At 49.5% G+C, this 20,930-nt stretch overlaps 9 protein-coding genes across 9 annotated transcripts; 7 read left to right on the plus strand and 2 right to left on the minus strand.

Annotated features, from left to right (window-relative positions):
• Positions 1–62: 62 nt before the first annotated feature.
• On the plus strand, positions 63–3,306 carry BKA55DRAFT_535049 (uncharacterized protein; the record flags this gene model as incomplete). The annotated part of the gene is made up of 3 exons (XM_046189662.1): positions 63–1,115; positions 1,174–1,713; positions 1,795–3,306. 3 exons carry the CDS (start codon positions 63–65, stop codon positions 3,304–3,306), a joined length of 3,105 nt encoding a protein of 1,034 aa, XP_046053833.1.
• A 1,576-nt stretch (positions 3,307–4,882) lies between these two features.
• Positions 4,883–6,802, plus strand: BKA55DRAFT_590484 (ENTH domain-containing protein; the record flags this gene model as incomplete). The annotated part of the gene is made up of 4 exons (XM_046195099.1): positions 4,883–4,955; positions 5,018–5,087; positions 5,160–5,380; positions 5,430–6,802. 4 exons carry the CDS (start codon positions 4,883–4,885, stop codon positions 6,800–6,802), a joined length of 1,737 nt encoding a protein of 578 aa, XP_046053834.1.
• A 301-nt stretch (positions 6,803–7,103) lies between these two features.
• Positions 7,104–8,448, minus strand: BKA55DRAFT_557857 (uncharacterized protein). Its single transcript, XM_046191833.1, has 2 exons — positions 8,039–8,448; positions 7,104–7,982 (listed from the first exon to the last, which is right to left on the minus strand). Exons 1-2 carry the CDS (start codon positions 8,195–8,197, stop codon positions 7,536–7,538), a joined length of 606 nt encoding a protein of 201 aa, XP_046053835.1. The 5' UTR covers positions 8,198–8,448; the 3' UTR covers positions 7,104–7,535.
• Positions 8,449–9,224: 776 nt separating this feature from the next.
• BKA55DRAFT_557860 (nuclear protein 96-domain-containing protein) lies at positions 9,225–15,668 on the plus strand. Its single transcript, XM_046191834.1, has 5 exons — positions 9,225–9,445; positions 9,547–13,307; positions 13,416–13,646; positions 13,696–15,291; positions 15,348–15,668. The coding sequence occupies exons 1-5, from the start codon at positions 9,328–9,330 to the stop codon at positions 15,456–15,458; spliced, it is 5,817 nt and encodes a 1,938-aa protein (XP_046053836.1). The 5' UTR covers positions 9,225–9,327; the 3' UTR covers positions 15,459–15,668.
• Positions 15,669–15,790: 122 nt separating this feature from the next.
• Positions 15,791–16,562, plus strand: BKA55DRAFT_557861 (uncharacterized protein). The gene has a single exon (XM_046191835.1). It carries the CDS (start codon positions 15,802–15,804, stop codon positions 16,504–16,506), a length of 705 nt encoding a protein of 234 aa, XP_046053837.1. The 5' UTR covers positions 15,791–15,801; the 3' UTR covers positions 16,507–16,562.
• Positions 16,563–16,671: 109 nt separating this feature from the next.
• On the minus strand, positions 16,672–17,406 carry BKA55DRAFT_535053 (uncharacterized protein; the record flags this gene model as incomplete). The annotated part of the gene is made up of 3 exons (XM_046189663.1): positions 16,672–16,961; positions 17,021–17,143; positions 17,196–17,406. 3 exons carry the CDS (start codon positions 17,404–17,406, stop codon positions 16,672–16,674), a joined length of 624 nt encoding a protein of 207 aa, XP_046053838.1.
• A 739-nt stretch (positions 17,407–18,145) lies between these two features.
• On the plus strand, positions 18,146–18,738 carry BKA55DRAFT_557863 (uncharacterized protein). Its single transcript, XM_046191836.1, has 3 exons — positions 18,146–18,174; positions 18,234–18,311; positions 18,364–18,738. The coding sequence occupies exons 1-3, from the start codon at positions 18,165–18,167 to the stop codon at positions 18,573–18,575; spliced, it is 300 nt and encodes a 99-aa protein (XP_046053839.1). The 5' UTR covers positions 18,146–18,164; the 3' UTR covers positions 18,576–18,738.
• A 427-nt stretch (positions 18,739–19,165) lies between these two features.
• On the plus strand, positions 19,166–19,850 carry BKA55DRAFT_734424 (uncharacterized protein; the record flags this gene model as incomplete). Its single annotated transcript, XM_046201259.1, has 3 exons — positions 19,166–19,202; positions 19,249–19,329; positions 19,397–19,850. 3 exons carry the CDS (start codon positions 19,166–19,168, stop codon positions 19,768–19,770), a joined length of 492 nt encoding a protein of 163 aa, XP_046053840.1. The 3' UTR covers positions 19,771–19,850.
• A 545-nt stretch (positions 19,851–20,395) lies between these two features.
• BKA55DRAFT_535056 (uncharacterized protein) lies at positions 20,396–20,899 on the plus strand (the record flags this gene model as incomplete). The annotated part of the gene is made up of 1 exon (XM_046189664.1): positions 20,396–20,899. The coding sequence occupies one exon, from the start codon at positions 20,396–20,398 to the stop codon at positions 20,897–20,899; it is 504 nt and encodes a 167-aa protein (XP_046053841.1).
• Between the last annotated feature and the right edge of the window lie 31 nt (positions 20,900–20,930).

Raw genomic sequence — 20,930 nt, forward strand, 5'->3', positions numbered from 1 at the left:
CTTCAGGTTATATTCATACAAGGTCCTCTCTTATTCTGTCCTACAACTCAACCGTCGTCAACATGTCAGACGGGAGCTCCAGTGACTCCGATGCGGAGTTTATCGACCTCACAGGGAATGATAATCCTCATCCAGACATTGATGGGCATTACAATGATGCTCCTGACCAAGAGGAGATCTCCCTTGGGGTAGATGCTCATGGGGAGCCAATCTCCCACATCATCTATCGGCCTGGTGGCCCTATGGACGTCGACAACGAAGAGTCAAGCAGTGACGACGACCAGGACTCTCCTGAAGTTGAAGGAAGTCTGTTTTTTGGTGACGATGATGATGACGATCACAATAGCAACGGTGATGGCGATGACGGCGGGCGCAGAGGACCTCCATCACCACCATCATCCGACAACCCGGGCAGCGAATCCGACGGGTCAGAGGATAGCGACAATCATCATGACGACGACAATGATGATCAGAGTCAGGCAAGGCAACCCTACCCAGGGGCCTCGAACGGAGGAAGCCCTGGCGGTGATGATTCCGGTGATGGCAGTTCTGATGAAGATTCGGACGACGAAGATGCCGACCATGATCCGATCAACGACGATGACGAGGAAGGGAATGAAGAACATGGGCACAAGAATCCCAACGCCGATGTACTCCAGGTCCTGGAAGAAGAAAGTGTCGCATGGCCAGAATGGGATGGCGAGTGTCTTGAAACATGCCAGCCCCCTTGGTACAGTCTTGCTCGCAAATTCGCAGATTACCGAAACCGATTCCTCTTCAAGAGAAATGAATTAAGAGAGTGCAAGAGAGTCAACAGGCGCCGGGTCACCGGCCTAAACCACCTGGTAACAGCACTGAAAGAAGCAGTGAGAGAGTTCTACGCCGCCAACGAAGCAAACATTCAGGAGAATGAAAGACTCGTTGAGGAAAATGAGGCTCTCCGAAGTCTTTTGCCCGAAGAAGAATTGGATGATTTTCCCGACCCTGTTCGTTTAAGGATTGAGGATATGGAGGCATCTCTGCCTCAGGAGATGCGAGACCGTCTGCCGCCAGATGTCAAAATGTATCTTCGCGTGTGGCGACGCAGTTCAGCGAAGCCCCGAAGGACTGAACGTGTACGTACTTACCATATAACAACAAGCTTGTATCTTCAAAATTGCTGACAATCGGTAGTTGTGGCCAAAGGCTTACACGCGTTGGATCAGACATGGTCGTCATCCTGACTACAAGAACTGGGGAGAAATCTACAAGCTCTGCTGCCAGGAGGAGAACATGTCTTGGGCATTCGGAAAGAATACACCACCCAAGACACACCCTCATCTTATACTGTGTGCCCCGACCCCTGAACAGGAACTGAGTGCTATCATGGATGAGGGTGAGAGTGAGAATGAGTGTGAAGGCTGTCCTCCGCAGCCATATTACCGACGCGAATGCGCCCAGGACGAAGAAGAAGATATTGGCCCATCCCCGTTCGACATTCTTCCACCCAAAGATCGACACGAAATCATGATCAAGATCCTTCAGTATGTTCTGGTTTTTGATGGAGAGGTTGTTCACGCCATCTCCCGTCTGGACCCTTTCTTCGAGCCAAAACGAATTGACCGGAATTGCAACAATAATGTCTCACTGCTCCATCGTTTCCACATTGGGCGAGAGAAAGTTTCTCTCACGTTTGGGGCGATTCATCCTCAGGAACTCCTTGCTCCTCTTATGGTCAGCAAGGAATGGCACATGTTAGGTGCGAGCCTGTTCTATGGAGCAAACACATTCGCTTTCTCTTCTATTGGCGAGTAGGGTCGCTTTGCGAACAGAATCGGATGCAAGCTCCAACATCTGCAGCACATCGAGCTGCTGTGGATGGGCTCGCACAGGCTCATGTACAGGATTGACCAGAGAGGCAAGTACACATCTCGCCGGACTCACGATCTGGCCTATCTGCCCGAAGCCTGTCGATTGAAGACGGTTGCTATCCATTTGCCTGAGTCCTCCAAGCAATATATGCGGCGCAAACACGAGCCGCCACAAATCGTGGAGTTCCTTGCGCAGAAGACAGCATATCAGCCAAACTTCCGCCGCTTTCGTGCGTTGCGCACGTTGCAGGGTGCCGATTATCTATACTGCCTTCGTGGAATCCGGGAGATAACCCTCTTCGACTACGACATGTGGCGAGATGATGGCGTGAAGATGCCAGTTCGTGACTGGACTTTTGTCCGTGATATCAACGAGTCTGTACGCAGGGAAAAGTCTTTAAATGACGAACACTTCTCCCAGCTTCGATTCTTAGCTCCATTGTTGAACGTTCGTCCTTCCGTCGAACTCGCTGAGCGGCTTGAGAAAATCCTCAACCCAGAGCCCCGGCAGATGGGTCTCTTGTCGCCTCCTCCTGATTTGTACCCCCAGCCCCAGGCCGCATTGGAGCAGGCTGATAACTCCGAAGATGAATCTCATGACGATGCCAGCGACAGAGATTCTGATGAAAATATGGGGGGCGACACGGACGATGGCGATGGTGACGATGGTGACGATGGTGACGATGACGGTGGTGACGGCGCCGCAGGTGCACACTTCAACCATCAACATGATGCTGCGGATGGTCACGGCCATGAGCGACACGGGAGCCCAGACGATCTGGATGAGGTGGCAGAAGAACTGATCGATACAATATCTGACGTTCTGTCCAATCACGACCCCGAACAAGAGGAGAAGCCGAACACTGGTGCTGACGGGGAGGTATGGACAGATAATGGACAAACAATCGACCTAATGAGCGATGATGAGGACGACGATGGACCCCAGGATGGAAGATACCGTTCCATCTCTCTGTTTGTTCGAAGTCCCCAACGAGAACATCAACCTATATTCACCACCAAAGTTGAATCGCCGTCTCCCCCCCGGGCAACTCCTCCAGCTCTCGCTAACCAGGATGGAATAACCCCGGTGAGAGAGACACGCGCTGACAGTAGCATGTTTGTGAGCCCTACCCCCTATGAGGCTCTAAACCCTCAGGCAGGAGACCGGTCCTCGCCGATCGACCTCACTGAACGGATGGGGGTGTCGTTCTCTTCCCCGGCCCCGTCCTCACGCTCGAGCTCTAGCAGCTATTTTTCAGTAACCAAGCGAAAATGGAGCTTCATCAGCGTGGATGACGATGACGAGAATGATGGTGAGGATGAGGATGAGGATGAAGACATCCAGCTCTTGGGAAGTTGCCCCAAGCGGCCACGTCTTCCTGATGGTGACGATGACGGTGACGGTGACGGTGACGGTGCTGAGATGACCGTGGAGGAGGAACTTGACCCAGCTTAAATTTTGCTATTTGTGGGCTACAGGAAGCACGGAATTTCGGGAATTATTTGCTTTTGAAATGGGAGAGGTTATTGAGACCGAGATTACCATGATTTGGTTTGGTTTGGCAGCGGAGTTAGTTCAGGGTCTCGGTGAGAGGAGGAGACATATTCGGGATTGAGACGCAAAATATGTATTCAGATTGACACCATGCGTATCTCATATTGAGAGGATAGTTTTACTGCAAAGCTAATTGCTAATAAATACCCCAAATTGCCCCAAAATATGGCTTGCAATGCCCATATAACCATGTGCGATCAACTTCTACAGGGTAAGGATGTATGAATATCACAACTTGGATGCGACCCCGAGATGAGAGAAGAAATGGCCGGTCTTATGTAGAATTTTGAAAAGACTTGCATTGAATTAGGAAGGTTTTATATAGCTTTAGAGTATAAAGAAACATAGTAGATCATTTTTATATATTTTTACCTAAGTTAATATAAGCATTATGATACTCCTAGAACCGGCCATTTCTTCTGTTACACACCAACTGCGGCTAGGGTCCCTCGGGAGCGTGACGTATGTGTTTCCTATTGGGGCCAGCGGGTGTAAGAGACGCTCTGACACCCTGTGCAAGCCAAATTTCAGCCACAGTCGACGAAGGTTCTTGAAGTGCTGAAGAGTCCTCAACAGAAGAACAAATTGGGGTTTATTACCTCAAGTGGAAGAAACAGAAGCTTTAGAGAATATTCACGCAAAGCACTGACAGCATCAACTCAAATACGCACACGCAAACCCCAAGAACCCCGCAAATCTTGGCACAGCTTGTATAGGCTCATCTGAGCTGGCAAGTGAAAATGGATACGTAATCAGCTTGCAGAGCCACAATGTGCCATGCCATGCCGTCCATTAGGCCTTGGTTCCATGCTCGCCGCTCCCAATCCGCATGAGAGCGCCAATTCATTCATCATCCTGCACTCACTCTTTTCCCTCTGCAGCTCCGAGTCGCGCAAAGAGCAGTGCATTTTTTGTTCCTCTAATCGCTACTGTGCTCTACTCCTAAACGGCACCATCAGAATTCTCTCCAATTTTGAATTCGCCGCCTCTCAAACTTTGTCACTTCGCCTCCCTCCTCCTACTCGCTCCTCATCTTATAACGTCGTGTCCGATCGGTCTCCCCGACCTCTTGAAATCGAGACCTAATCACCCCACGATTGTGTCCTCCAACCACCCTCCACAAACGGTCCTCCTCTTGATTGCCAAATTTCAGACAAACGGTGACTGATTCCTTTTCTTTTGGTTGAGACTTGTCGCAAAGGCTACGCAATTATCAGAGCGGATATCTCGTGATCCTCGGAGCTTGCTCAACCCCCTCAAACCCCCCTCCCTGCACTACTTCCGTTGACGCCGTCTCACTGGCGCGTGTCGGATTCGTGTCGCAAAGGTCGTCGCTTGTAAACTTTGACCAGGCCAATACTTTTTCCGAGCTTTATCGAATCACACAGGAATATCCTACCTCGGCCGATCGATTGGCGCTCACAACGCATCCAGTTCACCAAGGAAATTATAAGGTCACTATCACAAATCGCCCATCATGTCGAAGGTAATGCGAAGTGTCAAAAATGTGACCAAGGGTTACTCTAGCGCCCAGGTCAAGGTCCGCGAAGGTCAGAACTCCCTGTGTTCCCGATTGCCTCGCTGGAACATGGCCACTGACAGTGACATGTAGCTACCAGTAATGACCCATGGGGCCCGACCGGCACTCAAATGAGCGAGATTGCTCAAATGACATACAACACGTATGTATCAGCCCGCGCATTGATCAACTACCTACTATGATGGGAAGTACTGACTTGGCATGACGCGATTAGATCCACCGAGTTCTACGAGATTATGGACATGATCGATAAACGTTTGAACGACAAGGGAAAGAATTGGCGCCACGTACTTAAAGCCCTCAAGGTTCTGGATTATTGTCTTCACGAGGGTTCAGAGCTTGTCGTTACATGGGCTCGCCAGAGTATCTATATTATCAAGACTCTGCGAGAGTTCCAATATGTTGATGAAGACGGTCGCGATGTCGGCCAAAACGGTCAGTGTTGTATATGAGCCGTTTAAAGCTGCCACTAACGCCCAGTCAGTCCGAGTTGCCGCCAAGGAGCTAACTTCACTCATTCTGGACGAAGAGAGACTGCGAGCCGAGCGAAGCGACCGAAGGTCATGGAAGTCGCGCGTTACTGGCCTTGAAGAATTTGCTCCTCAGCATGCTGAGCCGGTGAACCACGGAACCCGACGACAGCAGCCGAGACGACAAATGAACGAAGAGGAAGATGCTGAGTACCGTCTAGCTCTGGAGGCAAGCAAGTACCAGGAGGAGGAAGATAGGAAGAAGCGCGAGAGCCGACAGAACGGACCAGACGACGATGACGACTTGGCGAAAGCAATCAAGCTTAGTGAGGAAGAGGAAGAACGAAGGCGCAGGGAGCTCGAGAACAGCAACGCTGCCTCTCTTTTCGACGACGATCCCACGCCTCAGCAGCAAACCAGCCAGCCACAGTACACTGGCTTCAACCAAGGATACCAGCAAGGAAACCCTGTTGACTTCTTTGCCAACCCTATCGAGCAGAACCAACCTCAACAAACTGGCTACATGAACAACGCCTACACTGGCTTCCAGCAGACTCAACCCACTGGTTTCCAGCCAAACTACAACACTGGCTTCAACGGCCAGCAGACAGGCATGGGTTTCGATCCCTATGGTCAGCAGCAACAGCAGCAAAACCAACAAGGTTTCCAACCCCAGCCCACAGGCTTCAACCCTTATCTGCAACAGCAGCAGCAACAGCCCCAGCAGCAGTCGTTCTCATCACCTGCTTCCCCTGAACCTACTCTCCAACCTGGTAGTAACAACCCCTGGGCAACAAACAACAGTCAACAGCAATTGCAACCAACTCCCACTGGCTCCAACAACCCCTTCGCCCAGTTCAGCCGTCCTCAATCCGCCCGACCAAACCCTATTGCCTCTCTAGGAGCGCTTCCTGAACAGAAGAGCCTTAACTCATTTGGCAACCAGCCTCAGACTCAGCCCCAGCTCCAGCAGCAGAACAGCTTCCCACTGCAATCGCAAAATAGCTTCCCTCAGTCGCAACCCTCATTCGCCGCTCCTCAAAAGGAGATGAACGAGCACGAGACACGACTCAACACTCTGCTTGCGAGCGGTGACGGCATGGACACTTTTGGCAACACAGGCAACCTTCGTATTCCCGCCCAACACACAGCCCCTGGCACATTCGTCAACAGTGCCGGTGCAGGAGTTGCTCGTATTAACGCTGAGGCTACTGGCAACAACCCCTTCCTTCGACAGCAGTTCACAGGTATGCCCACAGTCAACTACGGCGCTCAGATGCCTGCTGCGACTGGACCTGCTGGCATGAATGGCCAGACGAACAACCCCTTTGCCCATCAGCAGGCACCACAGCAACAACAGCAGAACCATGACTTGATTCAGTTCTAAGCTCAGTTCCTACATCGAAATTTACGCTCTTATATCGGTGACCAGCTAGTTGTGTGATGGTTTGATTGATTACCCCTGACTTTTCTTTGTTGTACGTTCATCTTCATATCTCGGCTTGAACCCGATTCCCGTTTTTTGCGCAGGCGAAGGATGGTATTCCCCTGTTCTCGGTACATTTTTATGGTTTTCGACCATCGTTGAGTCTGGTATTTGGGTGGCTTAGTTGTGATGGGAGAATGGGAAAGCTTTTGTGATGGACTCTGGGATTTTAGACAGCGCGCCTGGCGCATTCAAAAAAAAAACAATTCTTAGATCTTATTGAAATCTACCCCTTGACTCCGTTGTAGCCATATTACGCCATTCCCTTTTTCTCTTTCAATGCTTAATGCGACCAGCAGCTAACTAATGTACCCAAATCGCTTGTAAGGTCGCTGTTTGAATCATTCTTTGTCTGGCAATGTGGCTTAACTCGGCCAGCCAAGACTCGTGTATTCGGAACAATTGTGTGGTCGCGAGGATGATTCTGAGACAGCTGTGTCCGTTCATTTGTTACGACAACCACCTATCGGCTCAAGATAGAGATTCAATGTTGCAAGCCCACACATCGATCTCAAAGCGCGACAGGCGTGGTTGATGTGTGAACCCCAAGCGATGCCACTTGCACCGGACTTTTTCACTGTCATGATTTGGCACGGCTGGTGTTGTGCTATTCCTTGAGCTGCTGTGGTTGGACTTAACCAGCCTCCTCCATCATCTGTATGAATTCTTCCAAGTTTACACCGCCTTTGCCCTCGTGATCCAAATGCTCAATCATGCTTTGAATTTCCTCGTCTGTCATGGTCCTCTCTTCCTTGATATCGGAAGCTAGCCGTCGCATGTCTTCAAAGGAAATAACACCATCTCCGTCGTAATCAAACATGTTGAACACTTTTGTCGCTTCTTGTCTGGGGTCGCGGTTGGCAAGCAACTTGGCAGCGCATAATCGGAATTGGTCGAGGTAAACATAGAGGCGGTTGACAGGGCAGTTGTGAGGATCTTGCCATTCAGGAGGGACAGAGCCGTATGATTGTAGTTCTCTGAAGTAATCGGGCTTAGACATATCAAAGCCCAGCGCTGCTAGCGAGTGTCTGAATTCGTAACTGTTGAGCCATCCCTTCTTTTTCATGTCCATCAAATCAAACTGGCAGAAGTAACTGTGAGCGGAGGGTTTCTCAAGGCGGCTCGGGCTCGACCTACAACTTCATCAATATGTTCGCGGTCCTCCTCCGGAATTGTACTATAGTCTTCATTTGAGGACACCTGAGGAGCAACTGGCTGCCTCGACTGCGGAGGAAGCCCCGAGCCACCTAACGAACGCCCTTGAAAGGCAGTACGTGGCGTTGCATGAGAGTTCATTGTTTTGATTTCTTAATGTGGCTGGGAGACAGCGGCGATCAAGCAATCAAGGCGGTGGATGCAATGGCGCCGAACAACATGCGAAATAACGAATTTTGAGGATAGCTATGAGCGCGGAGGTTGACAATAGCAAAAGTACCTGATGCGATAGAGCGACGATGTTGGAGGAGCGTGGCGCAAGGTTGTGTTATGTGTTCAAAGAGCTGAAGGAGATGGATGCTGAGGGAGGTTGTGTGACGCGACCACTGGCGCGGTGGTAGAAAAAAAATAATAGTACACCTCCAGCTCGCTGCTGCAGCAAATTGGCAATGGCTGCATGGGTTATGGCTAGGGTCTCGACATACAACAGTTGGAATCATATTAGTTTGAGATTGAAGTTTTCCGTCATCTGTAGGTATATATGTTTTTAAGCTAATAAATCTGTATTTTGTCTTTCATCTCCAGGCTCAAGATACTCTGGTCTGGTCGGGCAGCTCATTACTGTGGATGGCTCAGGTGGGTCCCAACTTACAGCCATTGTCAGACGTAGAGCAAAGTAAAAGCCATTGGATGATAATCTTTGGGATCGTGATCAAAAGCTAAATTTGGGAGAGAATTTGTAAAGTGTTACCTACAGCTAAGCTTGAGGAAGCATTTGTAAACCATTGATTAGAAAGCACCCGCCTGAATATGTAACAGGTCAGCTGTTCAATATCAGGAATGAGTGAGGCAGTGAAGCAAAATTACCAAGTCAAGATGTCATTTGTTTTCTAGGCTCCCAGGCGCGTGCAGAGCTGGCCAACCAAACGCGGGTTTGGCTGACATCGAGTCTGCCTTGGTACCTTCGAAGCAGGTAGATTTCAGGCCTACTGCAGGCATCAGTGACTCAATCAGCAGGTAGACCTGGCGCAAACTCTGATTGGCTGTTCAAGCTCGAGAACCAATCAAGCTACAAAGTTCTTGTCTGAGGCAGCAACGCACTGTGGCCTAGATGCGACAGACCTTAAGCTACTAAAGCCACTTAGGTACCTCACCCTAGCTCAATCAACTTCTCTTCTCCACATGCACGCTCATACGCGTGCTCGCCCTGAAAAATCGCAGGAGCGCAGACTGACATCCACTCCTTAACAACTTCATCATCGGCGACCATCATGTCTTTCGGCGGCGGCTTCGGCGGCTTTGGCCAAAACAACAACACTTCTGGTGGCCTTTTTGGAGCCGGAAATAATAATAATAATAACACCACAGGCGGCTTCGGCTCAACAACCGGTACGCAAATTTTACTTCGTCGCATCGCTGTCATCTACCATTGAGAGAGGAATCCAGTGCGCGAAGCTCAATCGACATCGACATAACTAACAACATCTTAGGCGGCTTTGGATCTACAAATACTGCCGGCGGCTTTGGAGCTAAACCTGCATTCGGTTCTACCCCTACCAACACAGGAGGTGGCCTCTTTGGCTCTTCGACCACCAATAACAACACCAGCGCTAGCACAGGGTTTGGAGGTTTTGGAAGCAACACAAACAATACCACATCAGCGTTCGGTAGCAACACAGGAGGTGGCATGTTTGGAGGCAACACTGCCAACAAGACTGGCTTTGGCACCGCAGCCAACACGGGCGGATCGCTCTTCGGCGGAGGCAACAACACAAGCACCACCGCGGCGACCGGCTTCGGCTCTGGATTCGGTTCTGGCTCAGGGTTTGGCGCTTCAAGCACCAATACCCTCGGCGGCGCTGCGGGCGACCCTCCTGGCACTGCAGTTGCGGCCTTCCAAGCATGGAGCGAGAAGGAAGCCAACAGCTCCTCGACCAACTCTTACCAAAACATCCTTTTCCAAGATCCCTACAAGAAGTGGTCGGCTGACGAACTTCGACTTGCCGATTACGTTCAAGGAAGACGGCATGGCAATGCTACTGGTGGTGGTGCGTTTGGCGTGAGCTCAGGTTTTGGTGGAGGGTTTGGAACTAACGCAAATACCACCGCAGCTTCAGGCTTTGGAGCGAACACGGCGACCAACACTGGCGGTGGTCTTTTCGGATCCAACACGAACAACAACACTACAACACCCAGCACTGGCTTTGGCTCGACTGGTTTTGGAGCAACCAACAATAACAACACCGCCAGCGGAGGCTTGTTTGGCAGCACTGCAAACAAACCTGCTGGAGGTCTATTTGGCAGCACCACCGCGCAGACCAACCAGACTGGCGGCGGTCTTTTTGGAGGAGGAAACACCAACACCACAGGCGGCTTTGGTAGCACGAACACCACTGGAACTGGCTTCGGTCAGACGAACACGAATACCGGTGGTGGACTTTTCGGAGCTGCCCAGAACAAGCCTGCTGGCACCGGTTTCAGCTTCGGAAACACGAATACCACCAACACTACGGGTGGATTTGGAGCCAGCACCACAAATAACGCGTTTGGCGCAAACAACAACACTGCAAACAGCGGTGGTGGCCTCTTTGGCGGCAACAACACTCAAGCTGCTGGTACTGGTGGTGGCCTCTTTGGACAGAACAACAACCAGACACAGCAAAACGCCGGTGGTGGCCTCTTTGGCCAGAGCAACCAAACACAACAGTCGGGCGGATTGTTCGGCAACAACAACCAACAGAAGCCTGCTGGTACTGGCTTGTTCGGCAACACAAACACCGGCACAACTGGCACTAGTGGTGGCCTATTTGGCAATAATCAACAGCAGACGAACACGACTGGCTTTGGTGCCGCCAACAACAATGCTACTGGTGGTTTGTTTGGTAGCAAACCTGCTCCTACTGGTGGCCTTTTTGGAAACAGCACCACAGCTCAAACAAATACAGCTGGAGCTGGACCCTTCGGCGGCGGTTTGGCCTCAAATACTCAGATGAACCAGAATACCGGTGGCAGCCTCTTCGGTGCCGCCAATAACCAGCAGCAAAAGCCCAGTCTGTTCGGTGGCAGCACCAACAATGCTGGAAGCAGTCTCTTTGGGGGTCAAAACAACCAGAACGCTGGATCGTCCCTCTTCGGTGGCAGCACAAACCAGCAACAGCAACAGAATGGAGCCTCAATCCTGGGTAACAGCCAGTCTGCCAACGCCCCTCAGGGTCTGACTGCCAACCTTAACGACGTTTCGGCATTCGGTTCTCCTGGTTTGTTTGCTGGCCTCGGTGGAAACGAAGTCCAGAACCCTGGCCCCCTGGCTACTCCATTGAGCGGTGGTTCAAAGCCCAGAAGAAGCTCGATTCTGCCTATGTATAAGCTGGCTCCGGCTTCTGCTTCTCGATATGCTACCCCCCAAAAGCGAGGCTTCGGCTTTTCCTATAGCAATTATGGAACCCCCTCGGGCAGCCCCGCCAGTAGCATTTCTAGCACACCTGGAAATCTCGGTCACAGTTTGTTAGGCTCTAGCCGATCTGGAAATCTCAGTAAAAGCCTGTCGACCAACAACCTACGCCGCAGTTTCAACACTGAAGACAGTATTCTTGCCCCCGGAGCTTTCTCTAATGGATCTCAGCCCAGGTGGTACGGAAGCACTGGCTCCAAGAAGCTCGTTATCAACAGAGACATCAGGAGTGATCTCTTTTCTACACCGCAGAAGGACAAAGCCTCAGACGCCGGAACCGGTTCCCGAAAGCTCTCCAAGCGTGTCAGCTTTGACACAAGCAACGTTGACATGGATGATAGCACACCTGTTCGTGGTGCTCTTCCTACTGCTGGCGATGTTGACAGCCCAGCCAACGATGAGACCCCCCGTCAGACCCGCGCAACTAATGGCTCGAACGGTTCGACCGGCTCCAAGACTCCTGAAATGGAGGAAGTGAAGGGCAACGAGCTGGCTATCGTTCACGAGGAGGACAACACTGCCACTCATGAGGCTTCGTCTACCAGCACAGTTGACAATGCTCCCGGACAATACTGGATGTCGCCTCCCTTGGAGGATCTTGAAAAGTTGAACCGTATGCAGCGTCAAAAGGTTGATGGCTTCACTGTCGGCCGTGACAACGTTGGCTACGTTTCTTTTAAGGTCCCTGTAGACATTAGCAACATTGATCTGGCTGACATCTGTGGTAACCTTATTGTGCTTGAGCCTCGATCTGCTACAGTCTACCCTATCTCTGCTAAGAAACCGCCTGTTGGCAAGGGCCTTAACGTTCCCGCCAGGATTGCTCTCGAGCAGTCATGGCCCCGTGGTGGTAAACGTATCGCTAATGACCCTAAGCGATTTAACAAGCACGTTGAGCGTCTCAAGCGAATCGAGAACACAACTTTTGAGAGCTACGACAAGGACACTGGTGTCTGGGTATTCTCTGTGGAGCACTTTACTACTTATGGCCTCGATGACGATGATTCCGACGACGAGGAGATCACGCAGAACGAGCCAGTCGCCCCCCAGGAGATGGCTCTTGATGCTTCCGTCAACTCCGTCAACTCTCCCATGGAAGATGACACATTCGAGTTTCGAAGACATCGAGGCGTTCCCGGTGGGTTTGATGATGAAGCGCAAGCCCTACAACCCCAATTCTCTGGCGAGCAGTCTTTTTTAGGGATTAGCTCCGCGGATTCCGCACCCAACGATGTCAGGCTGTCCCTCGAGGAGGAATACGTCGATGATATGGGTGATGAATATGACGTGTCCGAGGATGAAGACATGGCGAGGTCTTCTCTCGAACCGCATCTGGCCGCGGAGCTCGACGGTAACTCGTCCGAGGGTGTTCCGGAAGCCGTGAAGGCCACTCCTGGAGGCATCCTCAGAGCTAGAATGCGAGCTGTCAAGGACTCTGCTGGTCCTGTGCAGCTTGAGGTTGCTGATGGGGATGATTGGATGGAGATGTTGCGAAAGACTGTCAGCCCAGTCAAGCGAGACCGACAGCTTTTGAGGGAGCTGAATGACTCTCCCTCAAGACAGACGGGCCTACTAATCGATCTTGATAAGAGTGGATCAGATACTTTACGGAAGACTTCCATTTGGAGGAAGAGCATTGCAAAGAATGATAGGCTGGACAATTTCGCGGCAAGCACTATTGGCATGGATAAAGGTCGTGGGTTTGCGACTAGCATCGACCTCATGAACTCATTGTTTGAGAAGCCCAAGCCAGCGCCCCAGAAACTTCCAGCCTCAGTCTCTGGCAAAGGATTTCCCAAGGTCGGTTCCCTAGTTGTTACCTGAGTGGCCCCAGAATGTAATTCATGGAGGTTTATGTATCTATTGACTTATAGTATATGAATTAATGCTAAAATTGATTTTGATTAGTGGCCCTACGAGCGACAAGACAAGACCATGACTTTGGACGGTTACGAAAAGACATTCCACGACGCTGGCCGACCTACCTGGGGTCCTGACGAGACACTTGTTGTTCCTCGACCACTGGCTTCAGAAGGCAGCCGACGATCTCTCACCCATAATGCCGACCTTGTTTCTTTTCAACGTTCCTCCATTCAGACTGACAAGCAAGAGCTCCGTCTGGCCTCATTCGCAATGGAGGTTAGTTATTGGGCACCGACTCACAGACATATGCTGACTCGCCATATAGCAATCCAAGCGATACCTGGGCAACCAGGATAAGCTCACTCAAATCCGAACTGTTGATGATGTTCCTTTTGCCTCCCTCAACGTTACCCACTTGCAGGATGTCTTCCACTATCAGGACATGAACGATCCCGCAAGCATGCAGGAGAAGCACGTTTGGGAGTTGGCCAGTATCCTTTTCGACCCGGTCAATGACAATAGTCAGCCGGAGCACCTTCTCCGCAAGAATAAGCTCTCGCATTTCTGGTCTCTCCTTGTGGACTCGGCCTCGTCAACGACCATCGGCCTGGCAGGATCGAGCGAAGAGAAGGCTGTTGCGTGCCTAGCTGGCCATCGAATTATCGATGCTTGCAAGCACTTGCTTGACGGAAAGAATTTCCGCCTTGCTACCCTGGTTCCTCTTATTGGCACCAGTGATGCTGCTAAGAAAGACATGCGAGAACAGCTCAAGGCCTGGCACGATTCAAAAATGCTCTCGGAATTCTCAGAATCGATACGTACGATCTACGAGCTCCTTTCGGGCAATGCATGTGTCTGCGAAGGTATGAAGGGAGTGCCTGTTGAGGACCGTCTAGACTCGTTTGTTATTTCGAAAAAATTTGGACTCGACTGGAAGCAGGCTTTTGGTCTTCGACTGTGGTACTCGATCGCTCTGCAGGACGACCTAGCAGCTGCAGTGCATAGCTTCAAGAATGACATCGACCAGGAGAAGGAGTACCTGCCGTTGCCTTGGTACATTGACCAGGGTATCAAGCCCTTGTGGGATGATGCCGACTCCGATCGCCGGCAAGATCTTCTCTGGGGTTTGTTACAGTTGTACGCCAATGACAGCACCGACCTGGAGGCCGTGTTGCGCCCTGAAAACTCGCAGCTCTCTCCACTTGACATGCGGCTGACTTGGCAACTTGGTCTCGCCCTTGCATCTAGTGGCAAGGTTTCTTTTGGTCAGGATGGTGCTGAAAAGGCCGACGCCGCTACTCTTGCTTATGCCTCGCAACTGACGAGCGCCGGTGAATGGCTCGAGGCAGTGTTCGTTTTGCTACATCTGAGCAAGCCCCTTGCCCGCAAGATGGCTATCCAGGAACATCTTGCCCGACATGCTGGTCTCATTGGCGACGAAAACTCTTCCGCTTTCCTGGTACTTACCGAAAAGTTCCAAATCCCTTCGTTGTGGATCTGGGAGGCCCTGGCACTGTACATGCGCAGCGTTAAGAAGGATGCGTACTCAGAAGTGCAATGCCTCCTGCGCGCTGGTTCTTTTGTGGAAGCTCACCGTGTTCTTGTTAAGGAGGTTGCACCACTTGCCATTGTTGAGCGTGACCATGCCGACCTCTCTGCTCTTCTCTCTCAGTTTGAAGGCCGACAGGAGCTCATCTCGGACTGGCCACTTGGAGGAGAGATCTACAGCTTCTTCCTTCAGCTCATTCAGCATCGCGCCAAGCATGAGATTGCACCACAGGCAGTTCTGGAGAAGCTTCTTGCCGGTTTGCATGCCATGGATGAGGAAGCAGGAGATTCTGGAGTCCTGCGGTATGCCGCCGTGTCAGACATGGCAGATGAGACTGCTAAGGAGATTGTTAAAGCCAGCAAGAAGAGACAGGTATGTTTAAGCAGATACATTGCAAGGTTGGAACAGTTACTAACTATTTATTTCAGGATATGGAGTTAAGGTCTAGGATACTCAACCTGCCTTTGACACAAGATCGTCTGTTGGCTTACGCAGTGGACTTGAGCATGGACCGATACCGGGAAGTTATGTCCCACTAGGAGGTGGACGCGAACAGTATAGGATTGATGCCATATTGGAGTGGTTATATGATAGTTTAGTAATTCAGGTGAAGGTACCAAAAAAGGAGCAAGCGTGTCTTGAGGATGTGAGAGTAGGGCATTCATTTATGGTCTCATGAGATCGACTTGTAGAATAGTCTAGATAGTTGCATGGAGCATTGGTAATAGGGAAACGATTGTATTTTGGGATCTTTGGTCTTGAGAATTGTGATGTTGACTGTGATGTTTCTTACTGAGTTGTCACTTTCGCCTGGCAGCCCTGGATTATACGTGGGGTCAGTGGATCGTCGACCTCATTGGAAGTTTTGGCACTGTAAAGCTGATGGTGAATTCAAATCATTTAGATGCCATCTTGCACCACGCATCTCTAGCCTGCGTCATGTCTAAACCAAAGAATTGGCCAGATGGCTTCCCGTATCTCAAGGCACCTCTTCATGACAAGAGTCTAACTCCAGCGCACATACAAGCTCTTAAATACAAACCCTCTGCTTCAAGTGGCATTCCCATCATCCCATCGCCAGCAACAACAGCACCATATAATCTGGCCAAAATCCAACCTATTTCGGACCCATCACACCCAGCAAACGGTCAAAGGGGTCTCTTCGCAGCTCAGAATCTCGCACCTGGTAGCTTCATCCTCGCATATCTGGGCCGAGTGCACTCAGGCTCAGCATCCTCAACAGAGAGCGACTACGATTTATGGCTGGACCGAGAGCTTGACGCGGCTGTTGATGCTGCGAGTGAAGGAAACGAAGGACGCTTCGTGAATGACTTTAGAGGCGTGGGTGAGAGAGCGAATGCGGAGTTTAGGACGGTTTGGTGCGAGCGATGGGGAGAGCTATGTGTGGGAGTTTGGGTGCTTGGAGGTGGGAAGAAGAAGAAGGGAGTAGGAATCAAGAAGGGGGAGGAGATTCTTGTCAGCTACGGTAAAGGATTTTGGGGGGAGAGGAAAGTGGAAGAGTATGAGTATGAGTATGGGTGTGAGGGAGACAATGGAGAGGGAGTTGGTAGTGATGTCGCATCATGATATATATGCACCTCAAGATAGTTCCAGCTGTTGTGTTTTGACATTTTGTTACTAACATTTTATTCAATTCCCATAAAGGAGCCCCAAAAATCTGCATCGAATCCTTACTTGATTGTCCTTGTCCAGCCTTCAACTGCCAGTTCGATAACTACCAGTTTAAGCTGCTCAACTAATCTTGGTGGAAGAAAAAGTGCCAAGCTCCATTGCTCCTTCATCCATCTGGAAGATAGCCGGGAACCTCCCCATCAGAGAGAGGCTGGTGCCCAATGCAAAAGCCATAGTGGCCATTTGAACGCCAAAGAGGATACCCAAGTAGGTCTGCGAGCCGTCGATGTTGTCCAGCTTAATGAGCTCTGCAGTCACAAGAATGAAGACGCCGAGGCAGGCGAACAGAGACATAATGACGAAGAAGAGATGGATCTGCGTGTTTCTGAAGCTCTTGTACAGGCTCTGACCTAAACATTGTATCAGTATTGAGTTATGGATCGTTGAGGGAGAAGGGTTAATTATTTACCAAGTCCATCGTCTTCCGCAGCAGAAGGCATGCTATTCCTGAGCTTTCGTGCACTCCTAATGACGGCGATGAAGAGTATGATGGCTACAAGGAGAACCAAAAAGGAGATCACAGTGAAGGCGACTGCAATGTGAGGTTAGATTATGACGGTGCTTGAGAAGAGTTGGGGACATACTCATCAAATACGAGTCTTGATGTTCGAGAATACCCATGATTTCTTCATTGGTCGTTGCTGTAGATGCTTCTCTATATGCTGCTCCAGCTGCTGCTCCAGATGTTGCCCTCGCTGTTGCCCTGGCCATTTCTGGGAGGTCAAATGCGGCAGGGTCAGGCCTCATAAGGTCATCTGAATCTAACAAAGCGTCGAAGCGGTTGTCTCCAGGCATGATGATGGTGGTGGTGATGATAGACTGGGGGTTAATGCTTTCAGGATCCAGGATCGAGGAAAGAGAAGAATGTGGTAATAAGAAAAGGAAGAAGAAAAAACAGGCAAAAGAGAAGAGGGACGGCATATTTATTGTGTTCGACTTGAAGTCTAATCACCAAGTCAGGCGTGCCTGTTGCACACATGAGTTGAGCACCAATCACATAGATACTCTTGAATTTTGAGAGTCTTTTTTCTGCATGACTCTATAGGCGATCGTGAAATATTAGCCGACTTGACAAATTCTGTCAATAATGGAACAAATAGAAACTCATTCTGGTTACTTCTTGAAGCATAATATCATAGCGTGCCAAAGTTTAGACTCTTCGACTTGATCCTATCGCTGGACTTTCGGGCTTTGGTTAAACTTTCAAGAAGAACACGTTTATACAATTATAAGGATGCACGAAACTTGCGCGAGAGTCTCTTTAACATTTTACACAACGCAACAAATGTTTCTTCTCTTCTTCTGCATCTTGCTTCCTCAGCTTCAAGATACTTTATCTAGAGTCTAGCAGTGTGCGGGTGCAGCCAAAAAGAAAAGACGATTCACCCTCTACTCTCAAAATACAAATACCTTTATATTTACCCTTTAAGGAGCGTGAAAAGCATCCTACCCATCAAGGTACTGCGAAAATGAGTTTCTGGGACCAACTCCTTTCGGCTCCAGTGATGCCTAGCTCGTTAACCACAATGGAAACAGTCGCACTAGACGACAGTATGGGCGATTGTAAGTATCTTCTTATGAATACTTGTCCCCATTAGATACTAAAGCCCAGTAATTTGTAGTTATCGCCTTTCATGATGTGCTTGGATATCTCGTAATGATTCTCACAATCATCTGCTTTGCCAGCAAGCCATCACCCAGTAAGTTCCTCTTCTTATCTCGTCAATATGACCGCTTATTAACATCCTGAAGAATTTCGCGCGATATCGCAAATCTTTGTATTATTTACAGTGGTTACTACGGTCCTCCTATGGCTCATTTTGCAGTATTTAATACTGGGATTGGCGCTACACAATGACCGCGCTCGAGCCCTTGGAGAATACTCGTGGCTATCGTTCTTTGGGCTTCAAATGTCCCTCGACATGATGATCTTTCTTTGCGTTGAATCAGCTTCCATATATTGATGAGGTCTCTTTCACCTAGACTAAAGAGACGTAATAGAACTTTGTATGGTTAAGATGCGGTCACCGAAGCGATGAGAGGGACAATAACGAAAGATAACTTTCCTATCATGCTGTTTCTGAGACTTAAATGAAGCATACAATATCATAGTCTGAGAATAATCACCAAATTCACGATACTCTTCTCGAGTTTGGACATGGTTCTTTGGGTATACTTCGCCGAGTCTATTGTCACCACCTGACACTTGAAGACGTGTCCTTTTCTCTGATCTGAGTCTTTTGATGAATTCAAAGTATTACTTATAGTTTCACCTCCGTTGGCAAAACCTCATTCACGATTGGTAGAAAGCCTCTTCTTGATATCGCACGTAAACTATGAGCATGAGAGACCAACAAACTTTTGTTCTGTACATCGACACATGTACTTGTGAGCTTTATGATGAAAGTAAATAATCACCTATCTTCAACATAATGATCTTTTTCTCTTCTGCTGTCTTTGAATCCTTTTCTCCCTCCTGTCAAACATCTTAACATCACAGGTCAATATTTACCACAATATCAATCACGACTAATCCTTCGCAATAACCGCCAACATGTCTCTGACGGGAGACAAACAACGCCTTGCCATGTGTTAGTATCCCGGGCTGGACGGTAATTCATATACTGACTTGTCCAGGCTATGGTTATTTCTTAGTAGCTGTTACTCAGTTAGCCCTGGTTATCCTCGCATCTGTCCTCCACAAAGGTGTAACACCATGTATGAAATACCCATTGGTATACCAAGTCATCGAGCCCGTATCGTATAACTGACTCTTTCGTCTCAGATAAAACATCCGCGTATAAGAGCTACCAAACAGCAACACGTATCACCGGCGGAATGGCTTTTCTCCTCATGGCAGTCCAAGTCTACATCTCCGTCATTCCTACCCTCCTCGACGGCCCCAAGATTGTTATTGTGTTGTTGCTTCTCGCTCAGCTAGCTTCTACGGCGTACTTTTGCTATCTTCCCTTCAAATACCTGAAGGGTGTCGCACCCTGGGAAGATGGAAGGCTCATGGCTGATCAGGAGGAGTTGGGGCTGAAAGTTCTTTCGGAGAATACGGATCCGACATCCTTGAATGAACAAAGCAGGGCTGCAGACTATGATACGATGGAATTTGTACAGTTGTCTGGACCTGGGGCTGCTTGTCCCGTGTAAGACGCTGTTGCTGGGCTGAAAATGGCGGGAGGATCTCTCAAACTTGCAGATCAACGTGTCTCAACAGGCTTCAAACTGAGCTTGAATGTCTTTTTTAGCGAAATAGATGTCCAGGGAACCTGGAAAACAGATAACCTTGACTCTTGGTTTATCACTTGTCGACATCAAGGAGTTCCGTAGGTGTCTATTAGATACATAGATACAACACATAGTTACTGGCTGGTTTAAAAGAACTGATGTCACTATCATATGCTTCTATATCGCTATTCAGTGATTTGTTTATATTTATAAACCCAACGTTTTGTTAGTGTGACTCTGCTCCTCCACTTACATCTGCACCGTAGCATCGCCATTCGTGGGGTTTCCTAATTGGGAAAGCGGCGCGAGGAACCTTGTATAGTTGAGCTGACGATCATGGCCACAAGGCAAAATACGACTGACGCTCGCGCTCTCCAGAGGCCGAACATACTTACAGAACATGTATAAATAAGACTGCTCGATCTGTCCTCCTTCAATCTTTCTTATATCTCAATCATCTTCGGAATTCCACATCTTGATCCTCCCATAATCATCTATATCCACTTACACGGAATACACACACCGAGCATCACTTATATCATCAACCATGACCTCTCAAACCTCAAACTCTTCTCCTCGTCTTGTACGAACTACACACAATGAAGATGGAACATCCATTTTCGTCCCCGACACAAATGTCACACCCTTCCAACCTTTTGGTCCTCAAGGCAGCGGCTTCAACATCTTCGACGTCCGTCAAAGCGTTCCCATCAACAACACAGACTCTGTCTCATCATTTGAGAACTCTCTTCCAAGATGTCCTCCTAAAGGATCTCTCTTCTGCATGACCCAGATTCAGCCTGGCGGGAAAGCACCTATGCACCGTACCAAAAGTCTCGACTACGCTGTAGTCCTGTCGGGCGAGATCGTGCTGGGGCTCGACGGTGGAGAGGAAAAGACTGTCAAGCAAGGAGAGGTTATTGTTCAACAGGGCGTGAATCACAGCTGGGAGAATAGGGGCAACGTTACGTGCCAGATCATTTTTGTCATGATTGGTGCTGAAACTATCACTCTTAAGGATGGGACGGAATTGGAGGAGACTGTATTCTGATAATTCGAGCTGTAACGTATGGTTGTGATTA

The sequence above is a fragment of the Fusarium redolens genome (assembly GCF_020744475.1).
Source record: "Fusarium redolens strain MPI-CAGE-AT-0023 chromosome Unknown BKA55scaffold_3, whole genome shotgun sequence".
Taxonomy (NCBI): Eukaryota; Fungi; Ascomycota; class Sordariomycetes; order Hypocreales; family Nectriaceae; genus Fusarium; species Fusarium redolens.